The sequence below is a fragment of the Chiroxiphia lanceolata genome, chromosome 19 (genome assembly GCF_009829145.1).
Source record: "Chiroxiphia lanceolata isolate bChiLan1 chromosome 19, bChiLan1.pri, whole genome shotgun sequence".
In the NCBI taxonomy this organism is placed as follows: domain Eukaryota; kingdom Metazoa; phylum Chordata; class Aves; order Passeriformes; family Pipridae; genus Chiroxiphia; species Chiroxiphia lanceolata.
Window position 1 is genome coordinate 6,388,055 of NC_045655.1, and position 17,822 is coordinate 6,405,876.

General features: G+C 51.7%; 2 protein-coding genes across 3 annotated transcripts in view; one reads left to right on the forward strand and one right to left on the reverse strand.

Moving 5' to 3' along the window:
* ACSF2 (acyl-CoA synthetase family member 2) overlaps positions 1 to 17,381 on the forward strand; it is a 37,195-nt gene extending 19,814 nt beyond the window's left edge. Inside the window, exons 11-16 of one of the 2 annotated variants that reach the window (XM_032706940.1) lie at positions 14,503 to 14,610; positions 14,731 to 14,882; positions 15,316 to 15,457; positions 16,724 to 16,834; positions 17,009 to 17,077; positions 17,172 to 17,374. In XM_032706940.1, the coding sequence (XP_032562831.1) occupies positions 14,503 to 14,610; positions 14,731 to 14,882; positions 15,316 to 15,457; positions 16,724 to 16,834; positions 17,009 to 17,077; positions 17,172 to 17,222 (633 nt within the window). In that variant the 3' untranslated portion in view covers positions 17,223 to 17,374. Of the gene's footprint in view, positions 1 to 14,502; positions 14,611 to 14,730; positions 14,883 to 15,315; positions 15,458 to 16,723; positions 16,835 to 17,008; positions 17,078 to 17,171 lie in introns of both variants that reach the window. The other variant, XM_032706939.1, reaches the window with a different exon arrangement.
* Positions 400 to 5,408, reverse strand: CHAD (chondroadherin). The gene is made up of 3 exons (XM_032706941.1): positions 4,614 to 5,408; positions 721 to 884; positions 400 to 541 (listed from the first exon to the last, which is right to left on the reverse strand). Exons 1-3 carry the CDS (start codon positions 5,391 to 5,393, stop codon positions 400 to 402), a joined length of 1,086 nt encoding a protein of 361 aa, XP_032562832.1. The 5' UTR covers positions 5,394 to 5,408.
* Positions 17,382 to 17,822: the final 441 nt, after the last annotated feature.

A 17,822-nucleotide genomic window follows, 5' to 3' on the forward strand; every position in this document is an offset into this window, starting at 1 on the left:
CAAAAAGAGATTGGATTTTTCACATGTTGCAATAGGAGCTCTGAAGATTTCAAAGCTGATTGCTGTTCTGTGTATTTTCAGAGTCCTTGCTTCTCTGTTTTATATTTGTTTACATGCTTTGCCCTTACTTTCCACCCCAGGCCTGTCTTTATCCCCGTGTTTGCTTTACGGAGTTGACTCCATCCCTGATGCTCCAGGCAGGTTCTCTGCTCTGGGAGCTCCTGGAGCTCAGCATTGCCAGGAGATGGAGGCATCAGTGGGGGAACGGATGAGCTGTCGCGAATGTAACCTGGTGTCATTTAAGTCAGAGACAGAACTCCCGGCGCCTTTTGTGGCATCAGGGTTTGCTGCAGGTGTGATTAAAAGGGAATCATCTTAAAAGGGAACCATCTTACGTGTTCAATGGCGGCTTCCCTTCCTGGACCTCTTGGTGGGCAGCTTGCAGGTGCGGAGGGCGGGGGTGTCCCTGATGGACTGTCCCCGGTACTGCGAGGGCGTGGAGCAGGTATCCTCGACGCGGGTGCGATTCCCCTTCAGCCACCTGGGACACGGGGAGGGGGAAAACCCGGAGCTTACAAGAGGCACAAACCGTGGGCGTCAGAGGGTAAGCTGAGGAGAGAGCTGCCGAGCATGGGAGCAGCCTCTTCTTGCCTGGCACAGCCCGGGGGGTGCCCACCCCCAAGGGGAGCCCAGGGAGGGACGGAGCGCGCGGTGCCGTACTTGCGCAGATTTGCCAGCTGGCAGTTGCAGTGCCAGGAGTTCCTGGAGAGGGTCAGCGTCTCCATTTTGTCGAAGGGGAAGTTTCGGGGCAGCTGGGTGAGCCGGTTGTTCTCCAGGTGGGCTGCCTTCAGCACGGTCACGCCGGAGAACGCGTTGTCTGCAAACTGAAGCACAGGGGTTTTCTGGAGAGGAACGAGGAGGAGCTGGGGATGGGGACTTCAAACCTGAGCGCCTCTCTTCAAGGCTTTTAGTGGCATGAACATCAGGCCCTGGCACAGGTTGCCCAGAGAAGTTGTGAATGCCCCATCCCTGGAAGTGTTCAAGGCCAGGTTGGACAGGGCTTGGAGCAACCTTCTCTAGTAGAAGGTGTCCCTGCCCGTGGCAGGGGGTTGGAAAGAGATGATCTTTAAGGTCCTTTCCAGCCCAAGCCATTCTGTGATACTATGAAGCATGGAGAGAGCAAGAGAAGGTCCTGGCTTGCTGGAAGCCCTGTCCACCTAAGAGAGGCAACAGGCTGGTGGGCTCAAGGAGGATGGAGTCTCCTACAAAGAGAGCTACATCCCAAATCCATGTGGGATTGTCTGTGCAGCCACATCACTAAATAAAGTGAAGTCTGGCAGCCCTTTTTATTTTTGAGCCGTGCTAAATGAAGATATTTTCTGGGTGAATTCCTTTCCAAGGCTGGAAGTCCTCCCAATGCCTGTTGCCTTGCCTGTCCTGGAGCGACTTAAGGAGGGAGTGTTTGTGGCGTCTGAAGGGGCTGTAGACTTTGGCAGTGCCCAGGGGCTCGGAGTGGAAAGTTACACTTGGCATCTGAGCAGTGTAGATATACAGGCAGGTTTCCAGCACCTCAACCTCCTCCATTTTTTCCCATTTCCAGTTGTTTTTTTGCAGGGACTGCTGCAAGATTTGTCTTTTTTTTTTTTTTTTTTTTGATTATTGGAGAGGCTTTAAGGTAGAGCCTCCTTTTAAAAACCTGCCAAAAAGCAGAGGGAGGCTGTGGACCTGGCTCTGCAGCCCTGTCCTTTTTTCCCTGAGGCCTCATCCCTGGCATCTTTCGGCCCATGGTTACTCAGGTTGGAAAGTTCTTGAAAGCAAACCCCTAAACACAAACTTCCTTGGCAGTGATGGATTGGAGAGGGGATCACTGACAAAGCACAAAGCTCTTGTTGGATATGACAGAGCATTTCTCCCCCTTCTGAAAGTGAGGGGAAAGCTTTCTCTGAAGGTTGGAGAGGAGACTCACTAGGTCTACCTAAAGCCCCCCAGCCAAGGATCTGTGCTCCCATTTCTGACCAAAAGCTTGCACTTCAGATGGGCCATCAGAGTGTGTTCATGCTCTCTGAGCTGAAAAGCTTGACAGAGGAAATGCACTATTTTAAGCCGTGAACTTTTGTCATCTTCCAAATTAAGCAATGCTGGATGGGATTAGAGCTTAGCTAAGAGACTCCCAGATCCCTGTAGCTGTTGGACAGTCAGTGGTGCTGGCCTGTGTAGTCCAAAGCTGAGCTGACCTTGGGAGGTTTTACTGTGCTGATAGTGGAGCTGCTCAGAGGGATGCTGGCACGCTGTGCAGCGGGGCGGTAGGTTTGGACAGTGGTGTTACTGTCTCAGCTGCTCATGCCTCTCCCAGCCCCCTGAGAAGAGTTTGCATCTGCTGCTAACAGCTGCCTTGCTGCCTGCCAGAGCGTGTCTTTGTGAAGAAATGGGTGATTTTCCCCTTATTTACATGGAGGATTGCTGCTGTTAATTTATTTTACACTAAATATGCAAAGATGGGTGTACGTAAAGCTTCCAGGAACTGCATTGCCTGGTCTCATGTGGAGGTACATAGTGGGTCCTGGCCTGTGTGGTGCAGCCCTGTGGGGGACTGATGTGTGTCCTTGATTCCAGTGGGGAGGGGGAGCTCTGTGCTGGAGCCTGAGGGCCCCCCCTTCCTTCTGCTCAAGTGCCATTTAGGCTGGGATAGATTTATGTGGAAGGGTTTTACACTTGATCAGCTCAAAAATCTTGCAGCCATGCAGGGAGCAGCTGAGGACAGTATGTTTGTGAAGGAGAAAGAGCTGCAGTCAAGTGCCAGCAGCACTCAGAGTATTCAGTGGTGATTTCCTAGATCACGGGGCCTGTGTGATTAGATGTTTCTTAGCAGTGCAAAGTTCATGTGTGGGCCATTTGGGTATGAGGCCTTTGAGGATTTGAAGAGACAATGCTGAACTGGGAGCTTTGTTTTTGCAAGCCCTAAAGCTGCAGAAGCCACTCCTGTCAGTGCTGATCCCATAAACTGGTGTCCTGTTGGGCTGTGTGGGAGGAAAGGAGCCACTGGCTGCAGAAGAGTCTTTAAAGATCCTCTCCACAGGTGGTCACTGTAAAAAACAAAGTCTTTTTTTCTGGCTAGAATTTTTAACCTTTGCTCTTTGGTCAGTCTGAGGACACGGGAGCATCCCAGCATCGTGGGTTAGTCTAATTTCTTCAGTGTGTAACTTGAGATTCTGACATCTCTACATCTGGTACAACATTTAAGCTATAAAATTTGATTGAAAGTGCCTTAGAACTGAGTCTACAAAAGTGCTGTGACGGCACATCTAAGGTCTTGCCTAGTGAGGTCAGTAGATTGTTTTCAAGTGTTTGCTCAGTCCCATCCTGTAGAGGTTAATGCTGAGAGTGGACAAGGGCTTAAGTACTGACTGAATGCTACCAAGCTGGTTAGGTAGTGTTCTTCTCCACCTGGGCAAGCTGTAATGCCAGTTTTTGAGGTTTTGGGGATGTTATATCCCCTTGAAAATTGTGGTGTGCTGCGTTCCTGGTACCTTTCCTGTGATCTGCTTGTCTCTGTGAGATGTTCTGAGTTGCTCTTTGTTGCTAAGAAATTCTCTTTTTCATCACACCTCCCTGCATGTGGTGGGTGTTGCTTTGCCATGAAGTCCCAGCCTGCCTGGATGCTCTTTGTCTTTGGGCTTCCTGCCAAAGCATCATCCCAGGGAGAACTGTTCTGCTCCACCCTCTCTTTCCAGTCATGGGGGATTCACCTGGGACATGAGGCTGCATCAAGGTGCTGCCCCTCTTGTGCTGGTGCTGAGTTCTGTTCCTGCACTGCCTGGCATTTCAGAGGTCCTAACACCAGTGATTCCATGAGTGTGATGTTCCTGCCTGCGTTCTCACAGAAAAAGAAGGGGGTTGTTTTGCCATTCAGGATACCTGAACATCCCTCCTCCTCTCCAGTGGGAACAGGGCCCCTTTGTAAGATGCTGCGAGAGTTCCTTTTGAGAGAGCATCAATAAACAAACCTTTCTTTATAACGTGTCAGGTTGGGAGGCAGGGGGGAGGTGAAGGTGAAGGTCCCTATGTCTACCTGCCTGCAGGGTGTGGGTAAGAAGCCGTGGCTATTCATGGCCCATCTGAGGAGTCTCCCCCTCCCAGCCTACAGCAGGGACTGGGGCTGAGCAAAGGAGGCAGAGCAGTTCAGCTCTGCAAGGAGGCAGTGCCCTCCAGTCCCTCCAGTACAAGGCAGATGTTCACCTCTCATCTCACACCTTGTTTCTGGGAGGATGGAATGTTGCTCATTGTCCTGGAGCATCCCAAATACCTCTGTCAATGTCTTGTGTCACCTCCAGCCTGGGAGGGAATGCACTGCCTTTCCAAGGGGTTTAATCAGCTCCAGATAATTTGGTTTTACATAAAATAATTCAACAGAAGGGTGGAGTACTCTCATTCCTTGCTAGAGCCATGTCAGGGTGTTGTCAGCTGGCCAGAGCCTTGCTGCCTGCAGAGCCTGCAGACCTGCATCTCCCCTCTCCTCTGCAAGGGAGGGACAGCAAACAGAGGGCTTTGCAAAGGGGAAGAAAACCAAGCCCCATGTTTCTTATCTGGAGCAAATGGAAAGAGAAAGGACTCACCTTCTTCAGTTTCATGTTGTCCAGGTTGAGTGTCTGCAGGTATCGCCCGAAGGACTGGAAGGCGTTGTCAGGGATGACCTCGATTGGGTTATGAGAAAGTTTCAGTTCCTCCAGCACTCTCAGCTTACTCATTGCATTCACAGGGTAACTGCTCAGCTGGTTCTTGTCCAGGTGGAGGACAGCAAGGTTTTCTACATCCTCCATGGCCCCAGGTAGGAGGTTGGTGAGGGAGTTGTCAGAGAGGAAGAGCCAGCGCAGGTCTTTAGCCCCATTGAAGACCCCTGGTTTCAGCTCCCGGATTTTATTGCTGCCTAAGTGCAGGATGAAGAGGTTGACAAGAGGGGAGAGGAGCCCTTTGGGTAGGTCTGGGATCTTGTTCTTGTCCAGGTACAGGTAGGTGAGATCAGAGAGGTCATCGAAGGCTCCTGGCTTTATGACACTGATCTGGTTGTCGGTGAGATAGAGGTAGACCAGGCTCTTGAGCCCCCGGAAGGCTCCGGTTGATATCTCCTTGATCCGTGAGCTCTGGAGGTGCAGGGACACCAACTTCTTCATGTCACGGAAGCCATTGGTCGGCAGGACGGGGAAGTTGTTCTTCTGCAGGTTGAGAAGACGTGTTTGCTCAGGCACTTTGGGGATCTTCTTCAGCCCCACGTTGTCGCAGATGACGTGCTGCAGGTCTCCCCCGTGGCAGTGGCAGCTCGGGGGACATGCCTGCGTGGTGGGGGCAAGACATGCCAGTAGGCTGAGGACACCGAGGAAGAAGCCTGACCCATTCATGGTCAGATCTGGAATTAAGTATGGTGGGAAGAGGAGCAGGAGGAGGAGGGAGATGGGTGGGAGAGAGAGAGAGAGTAACTGGGTTTGCAGCATACTGAACACAGCCCTATTTATAATGTTATTAAAAAGCAAAATCCCTTCCCACAAACCGCAGGCAGCAGCCAGTTGGAAGCAACTGGCTTTGGGAACTTACTGTGAGCTTAACCCCTTGGCACCAGGCAAAGGAGTGTCTATGGCCCTGCCTGGCCCTGCTGCTGAGTGATGTGCAGAGGTAGTTTTCCTCTCTGGAGGAAAATGGGAGGCAAATAGTCAGGAAGAACCAAAGCAGACCTGCTCAGTGGGGAGCTTCCCTGGTCCCTGCTGAGCCAAGCGGGGTCCAGTTTCACCAGTGGGTGGACAACAACCTGTTTTGGTTGAACAGCATAGCAGGGAGCACTGCTGTGTTCCACAGCCACCTCAAGCTGGAGCTTTCAGCAGGCTCCTGAGTTCTGTTTAGCCTCAGCTGGTTTGGGGAGAAGCACCTTGGCCTGTTCTCACAGAGGAAGGGTTTTGGTGTGGGGGGGTCTTGTCTCACTGATTCAAAAGGAGTTTTCCAGGGATGGGAGAAGATGAGAGTGATATGGGGTCATGCCAAAGGCCAACAGTGCTGCAGTTGCTCTTGTAATGCAAAACTGTGGTTGAAGACTGCACTGAGGAGTTGGCCAAGAAAGGGACCACAGAGACAGTCTTAATTTCTACTGTGTCTTGTGAGCAGTTGAGCGTGACACAACCATGGTCACAATCAGGACACCTGTGTGAGTGGCTGATGCCTTACAACAAGGGATGGGGCAGCAGCAGAGCCGGCAGGGAAGTGGTGTGACAATGGCTGGTGGGTCTGAAATGCCATGCAGGGGTGTCCTGCTGCATGCCTGGCTTGGATGAGGTGGGTGGTAATGCCTGTGGCTGTCAAGAGCTGTGGACAGGGAAAGGGGACAGGGAAAGGGCATTGGTAAAGGGATGGAGAGCTGGCAGAGCAAAGAAATCACAGCTGGAGCTGGGACTGGGATTGGCTTCTGTCTTGGGGTAGCAGTGGCAAAGATGAATTAACAACGCAGGGGATGTCCTCTGCTCTCCCAATAGAGAAGGCTAAAGCAAAGTAGTTAAAAGCTCTAGCGCCTGCTGCTGTGAGTGTGAAGAGAGAGATCCAGGGGCTGTGGGGTGGGGTTTGGAACTGGAACATTTTGAACTGATTTCCAGCCAGTTCCTGGCTGCAGCAGGCAGCTGAGAGCCGAGCACATAACTGTGAGCTTGTTGAGATTTCTGCTCCTGAGGCTGGCTGCAGAGCCCCAGCGGAGCCTGTGCAGAGGCGAGACAGGCTCAAGAAAGGGAGGAAATCCAAGGGCTGACTTAGGACACAGACTGGCTTATTCACCAAGATTTCTGGGTTTTTCCATTGTTGCAGTGAGGAATTAGCCCAGCACCGCCGAGCGTGCTCCGGACCGTGTTATGCAAACTGCCTGGCAGCCCTGCTCTGGTCAGCAGCTGTCAGTCTGAGCTGTGTTTTCATTGCAGGACTAATTTGGGGGAGAAAATGGGCTTCTGGGGTGTGACTGTGGTTCTGGTGAGCCTGTGGGACTGATGGTGTTGGCCAAACGATGATGTAATGTGGAACCTTGGTGCAAACCAGGCCACATCAGCCCTCAGGTGCAATGTTGAGCAGCAAACCTCAGCACCAAGAGCCTGCCATCTCCAGAGAGATGGTCTGACCATAGGAGCTCCAGGTTCCTGCTGGAGGGACCTCCTGGTTACTGTAGGACTTAAACCTCTGTGGTAAAAACAGCAGTATTTTGTCTTGTGCCTGATTCAATAGGCACCACAATGATCACGCACATGCTTTGGTCTCTGGAGGAGCTCTTTGAGTGTCTTGGTCAGGACCTTTGAGACAGAGAAAGAGGAGGTAGACAGAGCCCTCTGCGTTTTCCTTCTTTGTCTCTCCAGTTTGCTGTTCCATGATCCTATGGCTAAGAGTGCCCCTGACTGTGTGCTGCTCATAAAGCTCAGGCAGGGAGCTGGGTGAATGATTGGAAAAGGAAAAAATTCACCTTTAAGGAATCATCTTCTGTCCACTGATTGATTTTATTTTTTTTCTCTGAGCAGGTTCAACCCCCCTAGTTTTACCTGTAATCATCTGATGAACAATTCCCGTGGTACATACCAGTGGTTCTGTGCAGGAGCAACTGATGGGTGAAATTTAAAACCCACCCTGTTTCTGCTGAGCACTGAATCTGGGAAGTGTATCTGTGCTCCCTCCCTGAGTGTCTGGTACTTGGTTTTCTCATCCCCTTGCAAAAAATGCCAGCTAACAGCTTACTACTTCTCCAGAGATTTTGGCCAGAAATCTGACCAGTATGGGTCAGATTGGAACAAAAAGCTGGTGAGGGCCTTGAAAAGACTATCCATAAATACATCCTTACCCACGTGTATTTCTGGAACAAGGCCTTTTTCAGAAGTTAAACTGCTCAAGCCTCCTTCTCTTCTTTCTTCCTCTGAGGATAAAATTCCCTTTCTTCAACCCTTATCTGTTTACTGGCTGAGGCTGCAAATTGTGGGGAGCAGGGACACTCTCCTCTCCCTGCAGGGATGCATGTGCTGTGAACACCAGTGAGACCTGTAGCTTCCTCATGAAAATCTGGGAATTAGCTGCCACCATGCTGGTGTGAGGTGGGAAGCTGTCCCTGCCTGCAGCAGAGGTTATGTGGATGCTGGGTTATTTTTTGTGCCACGGTGGGGTGGCAGCAGGGAAAAGGCGTCTGTTCCTCAGCTCCATTTCTCCAGGTACAAATGGTGAATAAAAGGAAGTTCTTTCCCCTGATATTTTATTTCCAAGCCCTGGTGAGCACATTCCTGTGGTGGGAGCTGGCTGGCATCTGCTGCAGCGCTGGCACCTTGCCCCTGGGCTCCCTCCCGGCTGTTTGTGTTTTGAGCTGCTCTCTGGACGGCTCTGGTCTTCCCACACCAGGTTTTGCAGCCCTCGACTGGCCAGCAAACATCCAGTGATCCTCAAAAGCCTGCCTGGGTCCCACTCGTGGGTGGCTCACAGTCTGGAGGTGACAATGGAGCAGTGTCCGTGTTCCTGGGCTGCGGTGGGAGACCACAGGGAGCTGGGTCCTGGCCAGCCCCGACCTCGCACGTCCCCCGGGACTGGCACTGCGAGGACATCGCAGAAGAGGCAGGATTATCCTGCCGTCCCCTCTTTCTTAATTGATTAACAGTTCTGCAAACATTCCTGGTGATTTGCAGATGCCGGACTCCCCTCCTCTCCTTCTTGGAGGCATTGTGGGATAAGCAAATAAATACAGTTTTTGAAACAGTATAAATACAGGTTTGGGATGTTTCTTTGGTGGTGCTGGTCTGAGCTGTTTTGACGCAGCATTGGAGATGGTCTTTTCCATGTCTAATCTTTATTTTTGTTAGTTCTAACAGTTCTGGCTTATCAAGATAGCTCCATGTTAAAATATTCCATTCTCTTTTCAGCCTGATTCCGTAGCTTTTAGGGATTCCATATGTGGTTTTGTGTGTCAGTGCACACTATCAGTCACCTTCTTGAAGTGACACCAGTGTAGCTGGCCTTGGGGTGCAGCCTTTCTTGGTTTTGGCTGGAGGTGAGGGCTCAGGCAGCTTTGGGGGGTGTCATGGGGTGCCCCAGCCCTTGTGGAGCCTCTGCCTGGCACTGGGTGCTGGGGAGGGAGTGGGGTGGGAGAAGGCACAAGCTCTGTGGTGTCCCAGGGGTTTGTCCCAAGCACAGAGCACATTCCAGGCAGTGTTTGAGGAGCAGTGGTGGGTGGGCAGTGGGGAGCCCCAGAGGGTCTCCGTGTTTCCCCCTCTTCCTGGCAGTACTTGAAGGTCCCATCAGTGACAGTGGCATCTGGGGCTCTGAGTTCAGACTCAAGATACTATTTCTATTTGATGTGCTTGAAGGGTCTCTGTCACTGCAGTGTGGGGGCCCAGGCTGCTTGTTGAGCTGGACGAGGTGGTGGTGGGTCCACCTCCTTCCTTCTGATGGTTTTCTTCCACTGTAGCATGGCCTCCACCCATCAATCTGTTGCCAGTTTGGCTCCCTGTAATGTCCACCCAGCCTTCCCTTCTGCTGATCCCAGCAGCTGCTGAGTGATGCTCTTGGCCTCTCCTGTGAAGCTCTCCCAGCCCTGCTGTGTTCACCCTGCAAGGCACCAGGCATTCCCTAGCATCCCACTGCTCTGGCCAGGGCTCTTGTCCTCTCTGCAGATCTCGCAGGCTCTGAAGGAGAGCGGAGCCTTCTTCCCTTGTGGAACATCCATCAAAGATTTCTGGCTTTCCCAAATGATCCTGAGCCATGAGTCCCACCTATTCACAAAATGGAAGATGGGCTCCACATGGTGACAATTTCCCCGCTTGTCCATGGCCTCCCCATCCCACCCCACCTCAATTTTGGGGAGGACCTGGCGAGTAGGTGGTTTCAGTAGGTGCAGAAGCTGTGAGAATGGATTGTGAGGACATTGAAAATGCAGCATGGAGGCAACAAGATCCTGGGCTTCAAGCCATGTCTGTTGGGAACTGAGCTCTCCAAATCCATAGGGATGCTACCTTTGACCCTAGATTTTTGTTAAGTTTCCTTCTCTGACAGCTTTGAGCATTCAGGTACCCCCAAAATGGTGGTTTTCTCCCTTCACAAGACACTTTTTCTCTGCACATTTCCTCTCACTTTTTCCCTTTAATTCCACTTTTCCCAAATGCATTGGCACTAGTGCCAGGAAGGATGGAGTTAATTCCGCAGCAAAGATCTTTTATCACGCTGTGGATAAACCAGTAAGCAACTGCTCATGCCTTTGCTGGTCACCACTGGGCAGCACTTCTGCAACGCTGGCAGGATGGGGGAAATACTTGCAAGCCTCACTCAAGGTTTCTACTGGGAAGAGAGGCAGTTTTAACTCCAGACCATGAGGAGCAGCTTGTCCTCACTGGGCAATAACAGGAGGTTCATTCCCAGTGGCAAATCTCAGCCTGGGCAAGCTGAGTCGTCCTTTTTGCAGTGGTCTCCTCCTGGGGCAAAGCCATTGCGTGCCACAGCACAAAGAGGGTGCTTTGGGCACCTGGTATTTTTGGGAACTCCTTTAAGCCCCATCCAAACTGGGACTGTCTGGCAGTTCTCTGCATGGAGAGAGATGCCAACAGGGTGGCCACCGTTGGAGGTTTGTCCTACAAGACCTACTTGTTTGTGTCCTGACGTTTTTGACACAAAGATGGTTCTGTTGCTGGGGAAGGAAATGAAATCTCGGTGTGACACAGGCTGGATGCGATCAGACTTTGTTTTGTGCAGCAGCAAAGTTGACCTGAAGGTTCAGGAATATTCCAATACAATTTGGGATGGTGGGATATCTCCAAAGCTAGGAGACACGTGTGCCCAGAGGACAGCAGAGTTTAGGGTGATCTTGGTAGTGAGCAGCTGAGTGAGGAAAGGTCGTGGCTCAGTTAAGAACAATTTGGAGCTGGCTGTGATGGGAAGGGCTGGGGCTGACTTTGGTGGAGATATCCGAGACAGACACGCACTCAGCACGGGTTTAGGGATAATTAGATCCATCCACACTGAGAGGGGTTCAAAGGGCCTCTTCAAGGTCCCTGAGCACATCTCTTGGGTTGCCAGCCTGCTTTCTGTTGTTCATTACGCCCTCTTTGAAGTCTGAAAATCCCTATTATTTCACGGTCAATTTGCTGCTTTTTTCCAAGGCCAATATTGTCTCCAGCAAAACTCAGTTTCTGTAGGTTTTAGTTTGGCAGTTCAAGCCCTGCCATCACCATCCTCCAGCGTGGCACAACCAGAGGGTGGTGACGAGGGACATGAAGATCCTCCCTGAGCATCTCTCAGGTCCAACGGTGAGTGTCCTCCAAGGACCTCATGCCCTCCTGTACCCCTGACCTTCTGCTGGGATAACCCCACTCTGGGTACTGGTAGTACCAGATCCAGCCTTTTCATCACAGCCTTTCAGCAGCAGCTGAACACAGAGGGAAGTGGGTGTTTTTATTGCTGTTGAATGCAGGGGAAAACCAAGGAGCAGAAGGCTAATGTGGCTTGTTCCAAATTATGCAGTAAATAAGCGGCACAGTTGGGAAAAACCCAGGATCTTCAGAGTCCCCACTGTCCCCACCAGATCAGTCTGCCTCCCAAATGTTTACTAAAGAGACTGGAGTCTGATTGTTTTCACTTTATTTTTAATTTTCAGACACTTCCCTCTTCAGGCTGTTTTGCCTGTTCCTCAGTGGCCAGTGTTTAAACAGCACTGGCAGGAAATGTTTGTGAAATGTGCCTCAAAAAACACAGTCCTGCTAAGATGTTCTTTTTATTCCTGGTTTAGACAGAGGCTTAGGATTCACAAAGAATGAATCTCTTGTTGGTAGGAGCAAGTTAGGCAGCCGTTTGTTTTGGAGCTGTCCTTGTCATGACTGAAGGCAGGACTGATCTGGGTAGCGGGAGGTCACTTGTGGTCCTACAGTAAAAAAGGTCTTTACAGTTAATTATATTCTATACTCTTGTAGCTCCTCAGGAAGCCAAGGGTCTGAGCTGGACCCTTGCCTCTGGGAAGCTTTGCTTTGACACTAGATACAGCTCCAGTGGAAATTATGGAGCTGATGCTGAAATTATTGGGTGAGGTTTTCTGGACTGAATTGCACCGATGACAAGACTAGATGATGCTAAGTGTCCCTTTGGGTCATGAAACCTAGGAATCTTCATGGATATCTCCAAGTTTAAATTGGTACGTGGGGTTTTGTGGAAGTGCTGTTCCATCTGCTGCTGACAACGGAGATGATGGAGGATGCTCCACGTGTCAGATGTGTGTTGGGAAGGACAGCAGTGCTGGCACAAGGGTTTGCTCCAGCCTCTATCTTGGGAATACAGCTGGGGAAAACTGTCTCAGGAGAGAAATAACATCTTGGAAAGATCTGGAGCAACATCTGGCTGCAGAATAGGGTGCTGATGCAGGCAGGGGAAGGCAGGGATGGGGCAGCAGATTGGGGCTGGAGGTTCAGACCCACGTTGCCCTCTGGGCCGATCAGGAATCCCATTCCTGAGGGCATGAGGGTGTTTATGGGGACAAGCCACAAGCCAAGGCAGTGACAGCCAGTGCTTGGCATGCACGGCACAGTGCCAGGCATCTGGAGGAACCTGGTGAGCCACGGCACTTGCAGCATCATCCTGCCAGGGAGCTGCCTGCTCCTGTGTCCAATTAAACTGCTGGAGCGACCCGGAAAGGCAGCAAGGGTTGACTCAGGGCTTGGCTGGGATCCTGGGACCAACACTGCAATTCATCCAGCAGAGTAAAACAAAAAAACAAAGGCGCTGGGATTTTTAATAAGTGTTTTTAAGGTCTTGGATTTGTGTCTCATCAGTCATTTGATCCAGCCACAGGACTCGTATTAGTGGGTGGGAGAGAAATCCTGTCTGAGCATGAGATGCTGTGGGTTTCCACCCGACTGGGAAGATATCCTTGTGTCTGGTAGGAGAAGCCTATTCACAGTCGCTCCCTGGGGGCTGCCAGGCTCCTAGCAGAGCAGTTTGCACCAGATGGTCCCTGCAGCATCCTGGGGACGTTCTCCCCCAGATTTCTGGCTAAGAGCAGGCTCCAGCTTGAATTCACGCTGACCAGGGTGCAGTCAACAAGAGCATCAACCGTTGTGACAAACTGTGCTCACCGTGAGATCCTTCAGCAGTCCTGAGCCACGGAAAGTGCCAAGTGCTCCAGTGTTGTTACACAGGGCTGTACATTATACCAGTGTTATGTTCAGCTCGTTCAGGATATTTCCATGCTTGTTCAAATGCTTCATCATAGTCCTTTGCAAAGCCCCTTGTTAATTTGGGGCTCAGTGCCTGGAGCTTGGTGAGCACCATGCAGAAGCCATAACCATGCTGGCATGCCCAGGCATTTGCTTGGAAGGAACTGACAAAATCTGGGTGCCAAGGCTGTAGGAATATGGTTGGGCCTTGTGATTCAGCAGGTCAGAGCTGCTCACAGGTCAGTCTGGAGACGTGGAGGAGAAAGGAGCAAATGCTTCCTGCATCAGCCCTTTCCCAGCCTCGCTCTCCCAGCAAAGCAGCTACTGGTGACATTAGTGGGGTGACATCAGTGGTGTCACCCTGCCTGAAGGCACACAACCCCGTGAGCAGATTAGAGACACCAGAGCAGTGCTCCAGAATGTCCCACTGCAGAAGCGCAGCTCCTGAGAGCTGGAGATGAAGCAGCAATCCCAGCGATGGTGCTGTTGGTGCAGCTCAGAGCTGCCCAGAGCACCTCCTGCACGGCTCCTGCTGTCTCAGTGGGCCACTGAGCTGGGCATAAAGCGCTGGAATTTTCCTCTGAGGAGAAGTGACCTTCAGCTGAGGTGACTCGGAGCCTGCCGTTGGGATTAGCGGTGAGGGAGGTTTAGCAGCGAGAAGCTTTTGTCCTGCTGTGAGGCTTTTGGTCTGTAAGGGCAGCTGTGCTGAGCACTGTGCAGCCTCGTGATGCCCTTACGAGGGTTGGAGGGGCTGATGTCTGCACAAAAGGATCTGGAGCAAGCAGCTGAGCTGTGGGATGAGCCGTCTCCCACAGGAGCCTGCTGCTGGCTCCAGGGTTTTTCCAAAGTGATGTCCTATGTGCCCTGAGCTGTAGAAGATGCAAGGTGAACTCAGCACCATGGCTGCAAGGGCACCGAGGCAAAGTCAGGGGCTGGCAGAGATGGTGTGGAGTCAACAGGACAGGGCTTGGAGAAACAAGGGTTAAAAAAGAGGAGGGAGAACTCCTCCAAGAGTAGTAGTTGGGGTGTCAAAAGTACATGACACTCCAAGTGTGGTTGGGTCTGGAGCACTGCCATGGAGGTGAGGAAGGCCATGGGCAGGTGCAGTGCTGCTTTAGCTCCTATTTCTCCAAGACTCTCTGGCAGGAGTGTCTGTGGAGTCCCATCCACAGCCAGGAGAGCAGGGCTTGCCTGTGACCCGAATGACTTGTGACTCCTCCCACCCCACTCTCCCCTGCAGTCATCACTGGCTTTTTCCTTCCTGTGCCTGGAGCTGTGTGGTCCCCTTTCCCCTTGAGACACATTTCCCTTCCTGTGATTGCAGGTTGCTTATGGGACCACGGAAAACAGCCCTGTCACCTTCATGGGGTTCCCCAATGACAGCATGGACCGGAGAACTGAGACAGTGGGATACATCTTCCCCCACACAGAGGTGACCATGACCCTCTCCACCCACTCCAGGTCCTCTGCCTGCAGCAGACCTCCCTGTCTGGTGCAGGAGCTGGGACATGCCACCACACTGGGCTCTGACTAAGCCCTTCTTCTCTTTCAGGCAAAAATTGAGGATCCTGAAACAGGGAAGTCTGTGCCTCTGAACACGCCAGGAGAGCTTCAGATCCGTGGCTACTGCGTCATGTTGGGCTACTGGAATGACCCTGCCAAGACAAGTGAAGTGATCAGTGCTGAGAGGTGGTACAAGACAGGGTGAGTCTGGGAACAGCCCCACTCCTCCCAGACTCTCCACACTGGAAAGGGGTGCATGGGTGTGTATCGGAGTGCTTGGCTGGGATTTCCAAAGCAAGGAAAACTGACCTAATTTAACCCTCTGATCTATCTGTGACACTTCAGAACAGCTTTTAGCACAGAGCCCTTGGTGCTGAGTGTCCCTGGAGAAGGGGATCATCACTTGGCCACTGGTGGATGGAGGGACTGTGGGGGTACAGTACAGGGGCAAGAATTGCCTCCCCCCTAAACCCTGATCCACTGGATGCTGCCAGTGGCTGAAGCAGAAGTCTGATCTCTTTCATGTGTTCAGGTGGCTCCTCAGCCTTTACCCTCTGGATAACCTGACTGGGTGGGAGCATCAGCCATTCTTCCACCCAGCTGGGACAGGATTTGGAGAGTGGTGTCATTGCAGGGATCTCGGGAGCCTGGATGAGCATGGCTACTGCAAAATTATAGGCCGCTGCAAGGACATGATTATTCGTGGTGGAGAGAACATCTACCCAGCAGAACTTGAGCAGTTTCTCCACACCCATCCCAAGGTTGAGGAGGCCCAGGTGAGTGGGAGGGAGGTGACGTAGGTGAGCAGATGTTTTTTGGGAAACCTGTACACAGAGATTCTCAGATTGCTGCCTGGGACCTGGTTGCCTTCCCATTTTCAGCATCAGCTGCTGTGTAATATTGGTTGGCAAGGAGGAGAGAGAGGCTCATGGCATGGGAGGGGCAGGCAGAGCTCCTGAAGTGGGGCACATCGATTTGGGCAATCCCCTTGTGCATCAGCTGCACATCTGCAAGCCTGTCATTCTTCAGTTTTAAACTGCCTGTCCACTTAGCTCCCTCTGAAATTCTTACTTGGAAAGCAGTCTGGAAGGACAGTTTTTACTAGTAATTACTCAACTCTGACATCCAAAAAGACTGCTCCAATGAGTCCCTGGAGATGAGGAGTGAGACTTTGTTTCACCCCTTCTCAAGACAGCAATGATTTGCAGCACTGAGCAGCTGCTCCCAGTCTGCTGCGATTGTTCTCCTCCAGGTTTTGTGCCAGACAAGTTTCCCCATAAATAAACTGGTTATTTAGTCAGTGTTGTGCCTGTGCCAGGCAAGCATCTCTCCTTGGAACAGTCCCAGTGCAGATGGGTTGCAAACCAGCCCTGTTTATGTGGTTTCTAGGGCTTTCTGTTACTGCTCTGGACTCAAAAGGATCGACGTGTCTCTAGGATTTTGAGATACCGGTTCAAGGCGGGGAATGACAGTAGGATTGTTGTGGAATAGTGTGAGCAAACTTTGGAGAGAGCTCAGGCTTGGGAAGCCCATCTCCTGGTGTCACGGGCGGGGGTCCACTAAGATCTGCTATTATAAGGGTTTCAAATAATCCTTTAATTCGACTTCATCCCTCCCCTGCCACTCCATCTGGAGATCCCAAAGCACTCATGGCAGTCTACCAAGTCTCTCCGTTGGTTGTGAAACCTCTTGCCCCATTTTTCGGGAAGCAGAGGGACAACAGGTCCATGTCATAGCACGATGAGCTGGTCTGGTCTGACTCAGCCCCCGCTCCAGTCACTTTGCAAAACCAGAGGAGGAAGGTGCTGGCATCCAGGTGCTCAGCTTGCTCTGCCACCTTTCCTCTGGCAAATGGTTGGGAACTCCTTCTGGGAGAGCTTGATGTTGTGTAGAAAGCCCCAGTGGGATGGTCAAGCAGCTCAAACTGCCTTTACACAGCCCCACACCATGATTCCAGCATCCAGTGGTGTGGGCCAGCACATGGACCCTGCCAGAGGACAGGGCTGTCCCCAGAGGTCACACTGTCCGTCTGTCCCAACCAGGTGGTTGGTGTGAAGGATTCGAGGATGGGAGAAGAGGTCTGTGCCTGCATCCGACTGAGGGCTGGGCAGGACTGCACTGAGGAAGAGATGAAGGCTTTCTGCAAAGGGAAGGTGGGTCTCCCATTCTCAGTTCCCTGACAGACCAGTACACCCAGTGGCTGCTGGGGACTGGCAGATGAAAACCCATGGATTTAGAGCATTGGGGGACCCAGCCCTGACAGTGCCAGCTGGGCTGGCTGTGCTGTTCCTGGGGGGGTTGTGTAGCCATTGTTTTTCTCTTCCTAGATTTCCCATTTCAAGATCCCACGTTATTTTGTGTTCGTGAGCCAGTACCCACTCACTGTCTCAGGCAAGGTAAGAGGGGACGGGGGCAGGGGAGGAGCTCTGGCCTCCTGTCCCAGCTGCTGCCTGAGTCTCTCTTCCTCCTCCTCTCTGCACGTTATTCCAGATTCAGAAATACAAGTTGAGGGAGCAAATGGAGAAGCTCCTTCAGCTCTGAGATTGGGAAGGCAGAGCAAAAACTGGGATAAATCAACTGGAGGACCAGCAGCTCTCAGTCTGCTTTTCACCTGTGCCTGCTACACAGTGGAGACCTTCCCTCCCTGACATCAGGCTGATGGCACTTTTAGTCAATAAAACAGAGCGCCTTTTTTTCCCAGTTGGGTTTGTTTCTTTACCAGGACAAATACTGTGGTGTGAGGAAGGGATGCTTATTTCTGGAATTCTGTCCGGTTACTGAAAGACCTTATGAAGATTTAAAAATCTTGTGTGTCTCTGAGCAGTTTGGCTGCAGCCATTTCAGAGGAGTTGAACAGATGCTAGTAGGTATTTCACTGACATTTTTTTAAGTCCTAACACCCTGGTTTGGCTTCCCAGGGTAGGTGATGCCTTCTCTGCTTGGGTGTTGTGAGACTCCTGGGTCACATAACAGCTACTGAACTTGAAATGAGGGGCAGGGGGTTCAGAGAATGAAACTTTGCATGGGAAGGGGCTCCCTAAAGCTGGCTGGAAAAGTTTACCCTGTTCCCACACCTCCCCCAGGTGTTTCCACCCCAAAAAAATTCTCCGAAGTAGACTTGGCGTGGTTTATTTTGTTGTT

What these genes read in the sequence shown, in the direction of transcription:
- CHAD (XM_032706941.1), bottom strand. Translation starts at nt 5,393, where the DNA reads ATGAATGGGTCAGGCTTCTTCCTCGGTGTCCTCAGCCTACTGGCATGT. An exon ending in ACAACATGAAACTGAAGAAG is followed by an intron (nt 885 to 4,613) that starts GTGAGTCCTTTC and finishes CCTGTGCTTCAG; the next exon opens with TTTGCAGACAACGCGTTCTC. An exon ending in CAGCTGGCAAATCTGCGCAA is followed by an intron (nt 542 to 720) that starts GTACGGCACCGC and finishes CCCGTGTCCCAG; the next exon opens with GTGGCTGAAGGGGAATCGCA.